This window comes from Chiloscyllium plagiosum, unplaced genomic scaffold (assembly GCF_037043375.1).
Source record: "Chiloscyllium plagiosum isolate Xiang-an unplaced genomic scaffold, Cpla_swu_hap1 HiC_scaffold_5, whole genome shotgun sequence".
Taxonomy (NCBI): domain Eukaryota; kingdom Metazoa; phylum Chordata; class Chondrichthyes; order Orectolobiformes; family Hemiscylliidae; genus Chiloscyllium; species Chiloscyllium plagiosum.
The window spans coordinates 58,856,827-58,873,956 of record NW_028270143.1 but is presented as its reverse complement, the minus strand read 5'-3'; the positions used below and the strand labels follow the sequence as shown (position 1 = coordinate 58,873,956).

Below are 17,130 nucleotides of genomic sequence, written 5' to 3'. Positions count from 1 at the left end.
AGACATTGGAGTGCAGGTTCATAGTTCCTTGAGAGTGGAGTCGTGGGTGGATAGGATAGTGAAGAAGGTGTTTGGTATGCTTTCCTTTATTGGTTAGAGTATTGAGTACAGGAGTTGGGAGGTCATGTTGCAACATTACAGGACATTGTTAGGCCACTTTTGGAATATTGCATGCAATTCTGGTCTCCTTCCTATCAGAAGGATGTTGTAAAACTTGAAAGGGTTCAGAAAAGATTTACAAGGATGTTGAGCTACAGGGAGAGGTTGAATAGGCTAGGGCTGTTTTCCTAGGACTATCGGAGGCTGTGGAGTGACCTTACATAGGTTTATAAAATCATGAGGGGCATGGATAGGATAAATAGACAAAGTCTTTCCCCTGCGATGGGGAAGTCCAGAACTAGAGAGCATAGGTTTAGGGTGAGAGGGGAAAGATATAAAAGAGACCTAAGGGGCAACCTTTTCACTCAGAGAGTGGTGCGTGTATGGAATGAGATGCCAGAGGAAGTGGTGGAGACTGGTATAATTACATTTAAAAGGCATCTGGATGGGTGTATGAATAGGAAGGGTTTCGAGAGATATGCACCAAGTGTTGGCAAATGGGACTAGATTAGGTTCAGATATCTGGTCTGCATGGAAGAGTTGGACCAAAGGGTCAGTTTCTGTGCTGGATATCTCTATGACTCTCTGACTATAAAAGGATCAAGGTTTCCGCGGGAAAGGCAGGAGAGTAGAGTTGATAATTATCAAAAGGCAGAGAAGACCCAATGACTGGAATGTCCTACTTCTGTTCTTCTAATTTTATGATCCAGTGTGGGACTGTCCTTTCCCAATCCCATTCCTATATATCCCAGAGAATCAGCTGCAATGGCTTCTCCTTCCACTTCCATTTCTTCACTGCGAGAATCCCTCATCATATGACCTTTGCAATTTGAGTTAAAGGAAGTACCAAGTCTCACGAGAAAAAATCTATTTAAATGTCAGCATTCCCAATCATCCAGAATAATCATGTATCTCTCTGTTTGAGGTCTGGTCAACACAAAATGACTAAGATTGTCTGGAAGTGCCAACCTCCAGGGTTCATTCTAAGCAAATGTAGAGATCAAACTCAAGTGGTGGCAGATGGAAGTCTCACTGTGTGCTGATGACTGCTCTAAACTCTCAAAGCTATTAAACCACAACACAAGATAGAAGAATCAATGTGAACACCACGCCTAATTCAGAAATTACTTCCGACTTATAAAATTGATAGGCTATGTTTCCTTGGTTTATTTAAAGGAGCAGCTAATAGCTGTTTGCAGATAGTTCACCAGTCAGAAAGCCAGATCACAAACCATGCAGGCAGCAATGACAATGAACAGCAATACTTTGAAAGCAGGGAGAAAAAGGATTCCCCAATCTTTGTCAATCTGAAATTCACTTGAGAACTAACCTCCTACAAATTCAGCTGCAAGAAATCTCCCAGTTTATCACGAATTATTTGTTTTACAAGACCTTAACTTCAACTTTAAAGCACTGAAACCATCCAAAAAATTATAGGCTGATCTTGTGGGAGAGGAGAGACCATAACTCAGAGACTGAGATAATTATGAGCTATCGAGGTACTTCACTTTTACCTGTATCTAATCCTTGAGAGATATGAGAGAGGGGGAATGGATGAGATGTTTCACTTAATTTGGAATGTGCAAGAGTAGGTAAAGACCTTCATTAATTTTTAAAGTCACAGATGCGTGTAGCTTTTCAATACCTCAACTTTAAAATTCACATCCTTTTTCCAAATCTCTCTATTGTCCAACTGCTGTTCACCTCTGTAATTTTCTATGAGTCTGGGTGGGATGCTCTTCAGAGGGTCAGTGTGGATGGGTCAAATGGCCTACTTCCACACTGTAGGGATTCTTTTTTTTTGTCAGACTTCTTTGAAACAATTAAAGGAATTGAAATATGTATCAAATAAATGCTGAAAAATCGAGCATGCATATGGTGATAATGTAATGCAATGCACTTTCCCCTCCCTGGTCACACATTTCCATTGCTTGGAAATGTATCATTATTTCTTCACTGTCACTGGATCAAGATCCTGGCCAACAACACTGAAAGCACACTGAGACAACATGGGCTGCAGCAAGGTCAAAGTTTTCTTGAGGGCACTTTTGGGTGGATAATAAATGTTAGCCTTGCCAGTGAGAGGTAGTGAGAAGTGACTGAGGAGGATTCTAGTCGAAGTTGACTCAGTCAGCACAACTAAGGAAATCATGCAGGACCTGGTGCTCAACAGGGAGAAGAGCATCAAACCATAGGGCCATCCTAGCAGCGGTCATTTTGGAAAGAGCCTGGGAGCTTGAAGTGCTGCTGTTGAGGTCAAAGTGCAGGCTTTGGTGAGTATCAGGCTTCACTCAGGACAGCAACCAGCATTAAGGTACGGCAAGATCAGTTCTATCCTTCTTTTTCATCCAATAGTTACTAGTGGGATAGTAATGGCAATTAGGGGAGTAGTAGGCTCCTCCTGTGAAATGTGGGAGATGAGGGAGAAGCCAGAGATCATGAGTACACTGGTACTAATGACATAGTCAGAAATAGAGATGAGGTCCTGCAAAGGGAATTTAGGAAGTTGTGTAGAAAGTTGAAAAGTAGAACCTCTAAGGATAGTGTCCTTTAGGGAAGGAAGCTGTCATCCTTACCCGGTCTGGCCTACCTGTGACTCCAGACCCACAACAATGTGGTTGACTCTTAACTGCCCTCTGGGTAATTAGGGATGGGCAATAAATGTTGGCCCAGTCAGCAATATCCTCATTACATGAATGAATGAAAATAAAATCAGCATGCCTTTGCATGAGGGAGGTCTTGTCTCACAAATTTGATTAAGTTTTTTGAGGAAGTAATAAAGATGATTAAAGACTGTAGAGTGTTGCATGTTGTCCATATGGTCTTTACTAAGGCATTTGTCAATGTCCCTCATAGTAGGATGGTCCAGAAGATTAAGTCATGGGATCCATGTTGAATTGTTAAGTTGAATACAAATTGGCTTTGTCAAAGAGAGAGTTAAAAATCACACAACAACAGGTTTTGTCCAACACGTTGATTTGGAAGTCCTAGCTTTTGCAGCACTACTCCTTCATCAGGTAACCAGTGGGGCATGATCATAAGACAGAGTGTCTTATGATCCTGCTCCACAACCACCTGATGAAGGAGCAGTGCTCCGAAAGCTAGTGTTTCCAAATATATCTGTTGGACTATAACCTGGTGTTGTGTGATTTTTAACTTTGTCCACCCCAGGTCAACACTAGCATCTTCACATCAAAGAAGACAGAGGGTGGTTGTGGAAGGATGTTTTTTCTGACTGGAGGTCTGCGAGTAACAGTATTCTCAGGGATTAGTATTGGGACCACTGTTGCCTGTAATACTACATATTATACATTTATAATAGTTTGGATGAAAATGTAAGTGATCTGATTAGTTTTCAAATGAGACAAAATTTGTGGAGTTGTGGATAGTGAGAAAGCTTGTCAAAGGATACAACAGGATATAGATCAGTTGGAAAGTTGGGTGGAGAAAAAGCAGATGGAATTCAATCCTGACAAGTCTGAAGTGATGCATTTTGGGAGGTCAAATGCAAGAGGAAAGTAGCCAGTAAATGGCAGGACCCTTAGGGAATTGATATAGAAGGATCTTGGGATGCAAGTCCATATCTCCTGGAAAGTGGCAACATAAGTGGATAAGATAGTAAAGATGATGTATGGCCTGCTTGGCTTAATTAGTTCTGGCACTGAATATGAAAATTAACAAGTCATGTTGCAGCTATATAAGACTTTAGTTCGGCCACATTTAGAGTATTGTATGCAGTTCTGGTCGCTACACTATAGGAAGGATGTGGAGGCTTTGGAGAAGGTGCAAATAGATTTACCAGGACTTTACATTGACTCTGCTTTCTCCCCACAGATGCTGCAAGACCTGCTGAGTTTTGCTAGCAATTTCCTTTCTTGTTTCAGGATTTTATTTTAAGTTGACCAGGTTGTTGCCTGGATTGGAGTATATTAGCTATAAAGAGAGGTTGGACAAACCTGAATACTTTTTGCTCGAAGGCTGGAGGTTGAGGGGCAACCTGATAGAAGTATACAAACTGATGCGAGGCAATGGATAGGGTTTTTAGTCAGAGTCTTGTTCTCATGGTGAAAATGTCAAATACTATGTGACATAAGTTAAGGCAAGAACACAAATGTTTAAAGGAGATTTATGAGGCAGTTTTCTTCTATTAAGGGGGTAGATGCCTAGAATGTGCTAGGCTAAAGTGAGGACTGCAGATGCTGGAGATCAGAGTCGAGAGCGTGGTGCTGGAAAAACACAGCGGGTCTGGCAGCATCCTAGGAGCAGCAGAATCAACTTTTCAGGCAAAAGCCCTTCATCAGCAATGAGGCTTGTGAGTGGAGGTGGTGGAGAGATAAATGGGAGGGGGCGGGGCTGGGGGAAGATAGCTGAGATTGCGATGGGTATATGGAGGTGGGGATAATGGTGATAGGTCAGAGAGGAGGGTGGAGCGGATAGATGAAGGAAGATGGACAGGTAGGACAGGTCATGAGGGCGGTGCCGAGTTGGAAGGTTGGATCTGGGTTAAGGTGGGGAGAGGGAAAATGAGGAAACTAGTGAAATCCACATTGATACCATGGGGTTGGAGGACCCCAAAGCAGAAGATGAGGCATTCTTTTTCCAGGTGTCAGGTGGTTAGGGAGTGGCGATGGAGGAGACCCAGGACCTGCATGTTCTTTGCGGAGTGGGAGGGGGAGTTGAAGTGTTCGGCCACAGGGCAGTGGGGTTGATTGGTGCCGGAGTCCCATTGATGTTTTCTGAAGCGCTCTGGAGAAGGCGTCTTGTCTCCCCAATTCGGGAGCAATGAATATAGTAAATGACATTTGTGGATGTGCAGGTGAAACTTTGATGGACGTGGAAGGCTCCTTTGGGGTCTTGGACAGAGGTGAGGGGGAAGGTGTGGGTGCAGGTTTTGCAATTCCTGCGATGGCAGGGGAAGGTGCCAGGAGGAGAGGGTGGGGGGGGGGGGGGGGGGGGGGGGGGGGTGGGGGGGGCGTGGATCTGACAGGGGAGGCGCGGAGGGAATCGTTTGTACAGAAAGCAGATAGGGGTGGAGCGGGAAATATATCTCTGGTGGTGGGGTCCTTTGCAGGTGGCAGAAATGGCAAAGAATGATGCCATGTATACGGAGATTGGTGGGGTGGAAGGTGAGGACCAGGGGGGTTCTGTCCTTGTTGCGGTTGGAGGGGTGGAGTTCGAGGGCAGAGCTGTGGGAAGTGGATGAGATGCGCTGGAGGGCATCATCAACCATGTGGGAGGGGAAATTGCAGTCTCCAAAGAAAGAGGCCATTTGGTGTGTTGAGTGGTGGAACTGGTCCTCCTGGGAGCAGATGTGGTGGAGGCAGAGGAATTGGGAATAAGGGAGGCAGGGTGGGAGGAGGTGTAGTCCAAGTAGCTGTGGGAGTCAGTGGATTTGTAGAAGATGTCCGTGTTGAGGTGGTCACCGTTGATGGAGTTGGAGAGGTCCAGGAAGGGGACAGAGGTGTCAGAGATGGTCCAGGTGAACTTAAGGTCGGGGTGGAATGTGTTGGTGAAGTTGATGAACTGTTCAACCTCCTCGTGGGAGCACGAGGTAGCGCCAATATAGTCATCAATGTAGTGGAGGAAAAGGTGGGGAAGGATGCCGGGATAACTACAGAAAATGGACTGTTCTACGTAACCGACAAAGAGACAGGCATAGCTGGGGCCCATGTGTGTGCCCATGGCTACCCCTTTCATCTGGAAGCTCACTCGCCAGGTCCACGCCCCCACCAACCCACCCTCCCCTCCCGGCACTTTCCCCTGCCACCGCAGGAATTGCAAAACCTGCGCCCATACCTCCCCTCTCACCTCCGTCCAAGGCCCCAAAGAAGCCTTCCAAATCCATCAAAGTTTCACCTGCACTTCCACAAGTCATTTACTGTTTCTATTGCTAACGATGCAGTCTCCTCTACATTGGGGAAACAGAACACCTACTCGCAGAGTGCTTCAGAGAATATCTCCGGGAGATTCGCACCAATCAACCCTACCATCCCGTGGTCGAACACGTCAACTCCCCATCCCACTCCACAAGGACATGCAGGTCCTGGGCCTCCTCCATCGCCACTCTCTAACCACCTGACATCTGAAGGAAGAATGCCTTATCCTCCAACCCCATGGCATTAATATGAATTTCACCAGTTTCTTCATTTTCTCTCCCCCCACCTTATCCCAGATCCAACCTTCCAACTTGGCGCTGCCCTCATGGCCTGTCCTACTTGGTCCATCCTCCTTCCCACCTGTCCATTCCACCCTCCTCTCCAACCTATTACCATTACCCGCATCTCCATCCACCTACTGCACTCGCAGGTACTTTCCCCCCAAACTCCACCCCCCCCTCCATTTATCTCTCCACCCCCGAAGCTCACAGCCTGATTCCTGATGAAGGACTTTTGCCAGAAATGTCGATTCTCCTGCTCCTTGGATGCTGCCTGACCTGCTGTGTTTTTCCAGCACCACATTCTTGGCCTAGAAGGCACTGCCAGGACCAGTAGTAAAAGCAGCTGTGATAGCAATATCTCTAAAGTCAAATGAAAACTTGACTTCCTCAGAAAAGGTATGAACACTAAAGCCCAAGATTTGAGTGGCATAGCTACCATCTGGCTGTAGCAGAAGCTTTGCACTGTTGGTATTAAAGGGGAATAATGCCCGTAAACCCACAATGGGAGTTTCAGAGACATTTAGACAGACACATGAACAGGCAGAGAACAGAGGGAGACGGACCATGTACAGGCAGATGTGATCAGTTTAGAATGACATCATGGTCAGTGCAGACATGGCAAGCCAAAGGACCTGTTCCTGTGCTGTGCTGTTCTTTGCATATATGATAGTCACTGATAAATCCAATAATGAAATCAGAAGGAAATCTCTGCATGAAGAGTGGTGAGAATGTGGAACTTGCTAAACACAAGACAGAACTAAACCCCACTAATAATGAAGAACAGTTCTCCTCAGATTCCATGGGAAAAATAACAGCTTTCACACTCCAAATTTATCTCAAACTACTATGGAATCTGTTAACTACATGGTTCCATTACGATATAGGAAATGCAGAAGCCTATTTGCACACCATGAAGTCTCAAATACAGCAGTGACATTGAGTCAATAAACAATTTTAGTGAGGTTGATGGAGAGAGAAATGCAGCCAGAATATCAGAAGAAATACCCTGCTCTTCTTAACAGAAGTAAGGTGGATTCTTGACTTTTTTAGTCACTCGTGTGACAAGGATGGTACTGACTGGTCAGCATTTATTGCCTTTCCCTAGTTACCCTCGAGAAGGGCAATTTATCATCTTAATCAAAAAGTGGCACCTTTGGCTGAAATGTCTGGAGTGGGGCATGACCCAAAAGCTTTTTGATTACAATGTTAAAACCAAGTCCAACCAAGTAGTGGTGATGTTTGCACTCCACATAAGCAATAGGCCTAACTCTTAAGCACCCTTTCTAGCCTGTATCACTTAATGTCCACTTTATTCAACACACCTTCTAACCTATTTTAATACAGCTGTTGAACAGAGTTTCCCACTTGTCACTTAAATGAGTGTCTCGTCATACACTTATTTCTGTGACAAGGTTCCAAAACACATCAATTGGAAGCAGTTTCTGATTTGAAAGCTAAAATATTTGGATATTCAGGTATCAAGCTACACCTGATTACTCTTTTTTTTTGGTGAATAAATTGTTTTGTAATGTCAAATTAAAACAATATATTTGAACTATTAGTATTCTACTTAATGCTCTGAAAAGAAGATTGTATGAAAGGCATTTCTTTTAATTTAAATTGTCCTTAATTGCTCCAGACTGAATATGCGAGTAGTTATGACAGTAATCACATTTAAAATGTTAAAGATTTCAGTTTTTTGCAGGCAGATTGCATTCATATATTTTTCTTATTTCCTATTTGGTCTCCTGTTGACCTGCACAGATGTGAGAGATGACACCTTCTAGACTTCTGTCATGCAGGATGTGAGATACCCCGAACCAGTAACTTCCCTTTCCAATTAAAATCCTCTCATTAATGAGTTGCCTGGCAGATCCAAATGTCAAATTACAAAGTATTGCAGGATTGAACACTCTTCGAATCAATGTGGACAGACTGTGCCATTGGAATGCTACTTAACAGAAGATTGATTGAAGCTGTGAAATTATATGGAATACAGAGGAATTTGATTATCTGGCATTCGATTATTCGAGTACTGGATTATCCAGCAAGGTTGCAAGGTCCCGATGCTTGGCCAAACTATGCTATCCAGCATTGGATTATCCAGAATTCAATCAACCGAATGAAATACTCTCTGCCCTTGTCCTTCGGATAATCGAGGCTCCTCTGTAATCTTTGGAGGTGGTGGATATTAATCACTCAGGACAGAACAACTCATTATAATGGCATCTGTTGTGAGGGAATCAAGAGAAACAATCTGCTCACCAACCTTTGGTAAACTTGTGTCGTCCAGAAGCAAATGTACCGTCAAAGCTACTCTGCATTCCACTGACAATAAGTAGCGGTGAGCCATCTCCAAAGTCAAATGAAAACTTGACTTCCTCAGAAAAGGTATGAACACTAAAGCCCAAGATTTGAGTGGCATAGCTACCATCTGGCTGTAGCAGAAGCTTTGCACTGTTGGTATTAAAGGGGAATAATGCCTGTAAACCCACAATGGGAGTTCTTACTTTTACAACACCTGGAAGCAATCGACTGAAAGGACTGCTGTATAGTGGGCTGGAAATTATTACTTTAACATAGTAATTGCCTCCTGCATGTGCTTGGTAATTAATCATGCTAACAAGATTGCACCTGTGAGAAAAAAAGAAACATTTTTAGTACAAGGACCAACATCATTAACTTGTTGTGCAACAATCATCAGTTAACTGAAGACTACAAAATGTATTCCATTTACTTTTTGTATGCAATATAATTTCTGAAAGTGTACCTACAATTTCACCTCTTGAAAAATTAGCTCACAAGGTTTGAGTTCCATTTGCAACCCAGACTGTGGAAAATTGTCACCATTTTTGCATCAAAAGATAGGAGGGGTGAAGAAACTTGTTATCTAACTGAATGAGCTTAATTTTGATTCTTTAAACTGACTAATAGTACAACAAATAGTACAAAACTATGCATTGAATTTATTAAAATCCATACACAAAGATATACTGTTTTCAAAACACAATGAGCTCATCTGTATCACTTACATTCTGGCTTATGAGTGAGCCAAACAAATTCATTGCTTGCTGCTCCATTACACTGAAATAAAGACAAACCTTTATAATACTAGGCATGCAGGCTCAGAATAAACAGACATGACCATAAATTAACAAATCATCAGTCTTCACATGAACATTATTCTGATATTTTAGATCTGGAAAATATTAATTCCTGTCAGTTTGTAATTGGGATAACTTTTTACAAAGGAGTTCAACAAACAAATAGATATAGAAAGCAGGATATAGCTTTTCACAAATTATATTGTGGAATATTAGAGCAGTATCATGACTTACGAATTTTACAAAGTTTCCTCATTACCAGTATTTTGAATAAAATGTTAAGATTTCAAACTTATATGGATTACCCTGGATCTGAAAACTCAACTGAAGGTTAGTTGTAACCAGTGTACAGTTGTACATTATATCATCTCAAATCATTATATATATTTAAAGAAATAAAAGTAGCCTGTACATTAATGTGTATATCAGTGTATACTTACTCTTGAGTAAAAATAAATGGGTTGGAGTGAGGTACTGAAATGATCCACTGAAAGGTAACTTCTGTACCAGTTTGTACTGATGCTGTTGCATTAATGTAGTCTTTGAACTTGATCACTCTTGGTGAATTCAGAATTAAATTAAGACCAGTAATAGGCTCCTCAACAACAGCAATGGCTGTTGATACAACAGTACTTACGTTATTGGAAGCAGTAGCACTCAAATGGTATTGACCAACAGCAGCATACTTATGATAAAAAGCAAAATTCAAGCAACGAAGAGAAATTTCCAAGCAGCCAGTTCGAGAATCAAGGTAATGTGGTTCAAAAAGGTCATTTGTTTCATCCCCGTAGTCTATTGCAATGACATAGTCTTGTTTAGGCTTTATATTAAGTACGATGTTACTGACTTTGTTCAGTGCTACTCGAGCCACAGTAATAGTAGTACTCATTATAGGATACTGAGCAACTGTTGTCATGCTGGCTCTGGCACAGCTCACTTCATTCTGTGCAACAACCTCAATACTTATTAAACCAGTTGAGTTAATCGCCATAATCAACTGAAAGGAAAGAATTAACATGCTGGTTAGAGTTTCATACATATTTATATTTTCTAACTGCGGACCATAGCTGCAAAAGAAATGAGAAAATACGTTTTCTTTATCATTTCCAATGAATAATGCAAATTCAAAATGTTATTAAATCAAAGGATGTCAAAGCTTAAGAAATTGTGGAGTATTTATAATTAGAGCATTTGTCTTTGGCAATTTAACAAAATAGTTGATAGGAGAAAGCTGATATCTGCTCACTTCCCTGCAACGTTACGGAAATCTGACATTTTGACTTTGAAAGACTTTGAACAGCAAATCAAGCAATGATATCCACAAAGCAATTACATTGATTAAAAGGGGTCAAACATTTTGATTCTTGAATTGTGAACAAGAGCTATTAGTTGATAGTTAAGTGTGTTACAATGCCAACAACTAATGAGACTTACTGAAAACTGCGACGAGTTCATCAAGAACACTTTTCAGACACTTGGGAAGCAAAATTTAAACTCATGGAATAGGTCAATAAAAGGATAATCTATGCAATGAAGGTGATTCTCTACAGTAAAATTTCTAACATTGTGAATGTGTGTGATTCAATGTCTAAAAGCTTCAATACTCCAATTTTTAAAACGTTTAAAATACCCAAGTGAAAATTGAAAAATTTAAGGTGGCAGTGAACAATTTTTACTGGGAATTAAATATTTTACTTCCCAAGAAATGTTTTATATCAAATTTAGTATGTTCAAAATGTTGTTCTGCTTCAATGACCAAAATATTTATTATAAGTGCAAACATCCTATGTGGGAAGTGCTAACGACAACCAAAATACATTTTGTATAAAATAAAATAAAAAAAAGCACCAAAGGCTGTGTTCAAGAATTTGGACTGAAAGATTGCCCTTCCTAATTTTTATTTGTTCATGGGATGTGAGTATCACCAGCTACACTGGCTTTTATTGCCCATTCCTGATATTTGTTGTAATCATTCCCTTTGTACAAGCTTAAATGGAATTAGGACAAAAATGTTTTTTTAAAAAATCACAGCTTGTTAAGAGCTAAAGTTCAGAAGAAAAACCTCAAGAATTACTTTGTTTAACTGTGTATGTTCAACAGACCTAGCAACTAATGCTGAGCAGAGGCAAATTTTAGATCTTAACATCGCACTAACTGATTGAGGTCGATGAGTGTGAACAGGAGTCAAAGTCACTCTTTGGTGCTTCTGGTAGCATTACTAAATGTGCAACCAACAAATCAGTTTGATTCAAGAGCCAGGACCCAGCTTCTGCAGCTAACACAACCCAACACAACTCCTATCACCATCCCAACCCTGGCTCATTTATATGCTTCATCCCAAATAGGCTTAGCCCAATCTAACTCCTTATGGCAACCCTGACCTGACCCAGTATAACACCTTCAGACACATGGTGTGTTTGGAGAGACGAAAATTATTCTCAGTAGAGAGAGAAAGGCAAAAGAAGACCCTATGGAGACATTTAAAATATGAAGGGTCTAGTAGAGGGAAAGTATTTCCTCTTGCAAATGAGTTGGCAATCAAATGTCACAGATTTAAAATAATTGTGGAAAAACCTATAAGGTCAATAAGGTGAAAGGATATCATCTGGAAGACAGTCCGAATCTAAATGTGAGAGGTAGATGCCAATCAAATCACAAAACGCTGGAAGTGCTTTTCTCAGATTATGGTAATAGCTGGAAATAAATGGAATGACCCTTTCAAAAGACGGCCCAGGCACAATAGCTTGAATGTCTTCCACTCAACCCAAAATATTCTGAGCTCCAACAGCAACCAATAGTTTAAAATGAAGGAAGCAACAGCTAATAGGCCATCCACTGTTAGCAGAGTAATTAAAATATGAAATGAAATGATGCCTTCTGTTAAACTACAAATGATAATTCATCAAATCTCACATGGATTTTTTTTTCTAAGTCCACATCTTGGAAAAAGAACTCTGCGCCAACACAGGCAAACAATCTCTTTGCTAATCAAGGAGAACAATAACCTGCTTGTTGCCTTTGGTGGGTCAGAGATGTCTAAAGCAAATAATACATTTGCACTTTTTAAATATGCTTTTGTTATAGGATAGGATTCATTTTTAAATGCATTCTTTGCATAAATAGGAAAACATAGTCTATTGATTTGACCTTGAAATAATTTATTAATGCAATAAACATGGAATTTTCTTTTAAAAAGAGATCATTATTTTCTCGGTAGTTTTATTTTAGCCCAAATCAAAGGGACAAATCCAGCTCAGAATTTTACATAGTATCAAATACTTCTCTATTTCTGAATGTTGCTACACAACATTAGAATGCTGGGAACGTTTTTTCAGCTCTTGTAATAAAATTTGAACTTCATGAACATCTCTGTTGAGAAAATCTTTCAGACAATAACAAGAATTATTGATTGAATGTGAACGGTGAAATTTCAACTTAAAATACAACAAACCATTTAGCAGAAGAAATTGCATCATATATCCCTGGTGCAGAGAGTTGGACTTATTAAGAAGCATGCAATTTTTACCTGTTAGCAAGTTTTGAGAAGATTTGTAACTCAGGTTGAGATTCTGGATGTAGGTTTGCTCACTGAGCTGGGAGGTTCATTTTCAGACGTTTCATAACCATACTAGGTAATGTCTTCATTGAGCCTCCGGATGAAGCACTAGTGGTGTAGCCCGCTTTCTATTTATGTGTTTGGGTTTCATTGGGTTGGTGATGTCATTTCCTGTGGTGACATCATTTCCCATGGTGATACCATTTCCTGTTCTTTTTCTCAGGGGGTGGTAAATGGGATCCAAGTCAATGTGTTTATTGATAAGAGTTCTGGCTGGAATGCCATGCTTCTAGGAATTCTCGTTTGTGTGTCTGTTTGGCTTGTCCTCGAACGGATGTGTTGTCCCAGTTGAAGTGGTGCCCTTCCTCATCTGTGTGTAAGGATACTAGTGAGAGTGGATCATGTCTTGTGTTGTGTCTGTTTGTGTTGCTTTCTTGTAGACACTGGTTTGAAGTTCCCCATTGGCTGTTCGCTGTACTGTGATATCTAGGAATGGCAGTTTGTTGTTGTTTTTCTCCTCTTAAGTGAATTTTATGCCAATAAGGATTTTATTGATAGTCTTGGAGGTTTCCTTTAATTTGTTTCATTACAACATATACGGATCAAATATTGAACTACAGAAGCAATCATCCCAACACCCACAAACGAAGCTGCATTAGAACATTATTTCAATGAGCCACCACACACTGCAACACAGGAACTACGAAGAGCAGAGGAAAATCACCTATATCATGCATTCAAAAAGAACGGGTTCCCAATGAACAAAGTCTGCTGATTTCTCAGCAACAAACCCAAACAAGCAGACAAAACACGTCCAGAAACCCTAGCCACTCTCCCCCACATCAAAGTCATCTTGAAAATGACTGCCAGACTACTCAGACCCTTTGGCATCATGGTAACCCACAAACCCACCAACACACTAAAACAGCAGCTAATGAACTTGAAAGACCCTATACAGACAAGAAGCAAAACTAATGTCATCTACAAAATACTTTGCAAGAACTATATAAACACTACATTGGACAAACAGGCAGAGAACTAGCCACCCGGACACATGAATATCAACTAGCCACAAAAAGACATGACCCACTTTCACTAGTATCCTTACATACGGATGAGAAAGGACACCACTTCGACTGGGACAATACATCCATTCGAAGACAAGCTAAACAGACACGCATGAGAATTCCTAGAAGCATGGCATTCCGACCGGACCTCTACCAACAAACACATTGACTTGGATCTCATTTACCATCAACTGAGAAAAAGAACAGGGAGTGACATCACCATGGGAAATGACATCACCAACCCACGGAAACCCAAACACATAAATAGAAAGCAGGCTACACCAGCAGTGCTTCATCCGGAGGCTCACTGAAGATGGTACCTTAATGTCTGAAAATGAACCTTCCAGCTCAGTGAGCAAACCCACATCCAGAAATTTTTTCCTGTGTTTCGGAGTTTCATTTTCTATCTGTTACTTTTGCCCTCTTTGGTCTTTTCAAACCTGCATCGACTGAAGTTGAATAGTTGAATGACAAACTGCAGAGACATCATCCACAACTCTTTTTGAATTTATTAGGATGTACATGAGAGGGCAAGGACATATGAAGGCTGGTTACTTTCCAATTTGCTGATACTGCATTATGAAGAATAACCTTCTCAACTTGATATCTGACTGTGCAATAAGGTCAGGAACTCAATGACATGGAGATGATCCCTCTACACATTGATCCTTCAAAATGCTTGACCAACATACCATCCATACACTTTGTATCTGTATTTCATCATACCTGGTTTGGACCTACAAGAGTGTGGTTCATTATGCCATCTGAGTACAACCACAGAAAGATATAATTTGATCCACTCCCAAGCCTCGCTTTCCATTTTGCCATGGTAGATTGAAGTGGACTATAGGAAAACATATGGAAATAAATGAATACCAAACATATCAAAATTGTAACCTGATACTATGTTAAAAGCAATGCTGGCAAGGGAATTGAGAGTGTATATATATCACAGACTGTAGCAATTCATGAAGGGAGCTTATCATTAGTCAAGAGCCAATAAAGTTTTGCAGTAAATTATGGTTTATAAATTATAAATTATTAACATCAAGGTTGAAGGGATGAGCGATGTTACACTGAAGTAACTTTTTAAAACATTTAGCCTTGAAAATAAACATGACTCAACTATCGAAGTGTCTTTTCTGCAAAAATTCAAAATGATCATGGAACGACTACATTTCACAACAACCTAATTTTACAGAGCAGGTTCAAGAATCTATGGGACAATCTTTTGCAGCTATTTGAGGATAAGAGATCATCCTTTGAAAGAAGCAGTTATGAGTTTAATAACTTATCATCAACACCAAACTAATTTTGAAAATCAAATCCAAATTTGTTCCAGAAAACATTCTAGAAAATTATTTCTCCCACTTTCAGAGCACTGATAAGTTTCCCTTTGTCCCACCGAAAAGTCTTAACAATCTGGAGGTTACTTCAGCCATCTCCAGCATATCTTTCCCTCCCCTCCCATTCAGCATTCCAAAGAAACAACTTCTGTTAGACTCATCCATCACCTTTACTGCCTGCTGCCTTTCCTCGGCACCTTTCCATTCCTTCATAAAAAAAAACATCTACCCATTAATTTTTTTCCTCCCACACCACAATACAGGATCTGTAGTCCATAAAAGGCAACAGTTTACATATACCTCAGTCAATTTGGTGGATTTATTCATAGCTCATGATATTGTAAATGTTACATCAGGGAAATCAAGTGGAGATTTTGCAATAACATTTCTCAGTGCCTGCATTCTGCCTATAAGTGCATCCCTTAGCTGACTGTCGTTTGGTCATGAAATTCACTGAATAAGATGGTAGGAGCTGCAGCAGCTTCTGACCTGCCACTTTCTCAAGAGGTTTACTCTGCTTGCTGCACCAACTTATTTTTCGATAGCCATATTACAGTGATATTCCAACAACTGGTTTTGCAATGACAGTGGTAGTTTCCAATACGGTACAAAAGTTCTTATTCCTGTGCAGGTCAGTTGCATTTGAGTCATGTTTAAAAAATCTGTCCATCTTCACTATATTTATGATTATTACAGCAATTCCTTTTTGTGGAATCAATATCTGCTTCAATTTCCATTAAATCCAACTTGAAGAAGGTAGTCAATGGAGCGCATAACACAGTCACACTCTGTTAGCTCAATGTAACTAAAATTACACAGATCTTCCTTTTGGCAATCCCCCACCAGACTGATTATCTAAGTTTCCATCTCGGTAGCCTGAGGAGGTTTCAATCCACATCCAACAGCTGTGACAAATTCCACCACAACATCTGAGACAATTCCCAACATTCTAAAACATACAATAACACTCCGACAAAGAAAGATCAATTTGTCCTGTCTCCCAAGATTAACAGAATGGTGAAGATGTTTTAGTACCAAAAATATAATATCAAAAATGTTATGGCCCGCATCCTCACCAATAATTAGTTCATCTTTGGACCATGCTATATTTGTGCTCCAAAGTTCAGTGAAAATCATCCATTACTATTGAGTTATGTTGCTTAGAATCAGACAAGCCAGGATATAAACATTATGCTCCTCCCATCTTCAAGCTTGCAAGTAAATAAATTAGCTTCCTTGCATTTGAGAGATGAGCTTGTTCTAGCCCATAACTTAGCCCAGTTGAAGATATGGCTTCTGTTGTTGGCAAGTATTTATGTTGTACTCAAAGCGCTGGCATATACCATATCTTTGGAGGTCTCTCAATTTGGATTTGTGCTAACTGATTTTCCAAACTAAAATAATCCCAGTCAATCTTCCCAAAATCAGCAAATAACTCATCCAATCCAATTTTTGACAACTGACTCAGTGTCATTCTATAACCAAATTGTGATAACAGAATTTGTGAAATCAATCATGCAGCACAATTTCCGTAATAATACATCTCAGGCATCTGTCAACAGACAGCGTCAAATAGAAAGCACTATTGCTTTTAAATATGAAAGTTGCAATTTTAACAAGTGGGGAGATTTGAATGCCACAACAGTTTGACAGTTCCAATGAGCTTATACACTTTTAGACACATTCATATCTCCTTTGAACAATTTCAAAAAATGGACCTCTCCAAAAGAGTAACTCACCTCTTTTAAATGGCATGCTACCTAGCCAAAGAACTCCAACATTATTGGGGAACCTCAACAGC

The 17,130-nt window shown here is 40.4% G+C and overlaps 1 protein-coding gene across 10 annotated transcripts in view; it reads right to left on the bottom strand.

Annotated features, from left to right (window-relative positions):
- The window catches only part of pkd1l1 (polycystin 1 like 1, transient receptor potential channel interacting), a 288,595-nt gene that overhangs the window by 172,598 nt on the left and 98,867 nt on the right, over nt 1-17,130 (bottom strand). For all 10 annotated transcript variants that reach the window (XR_015757199.1, XR_015757200.1, XM_087987215.1 and 7 more), the window contains 3 exons: nt 14,710-14,827; nt 9,801-10,357; nt 8,526-8,890 (listed from right to left, as the gene is read on the bottom strand). Coding sequence is in view for 8 of the 10 variants with exons in the window: in XM_087987215.1 (XP_087843341.1) it covers nt 8,526-8,890; nt 9,801-10,357; nt 14,710-14,827 (1,040 nt within the window). In the remaining 2 variants the exon portion in view is untranslated. The remainder of the gene's footprint in view (nt 1-8,525; nt 8,891-9,800; nt 10,358-14,709; nt 14,828-17,130) is intronic.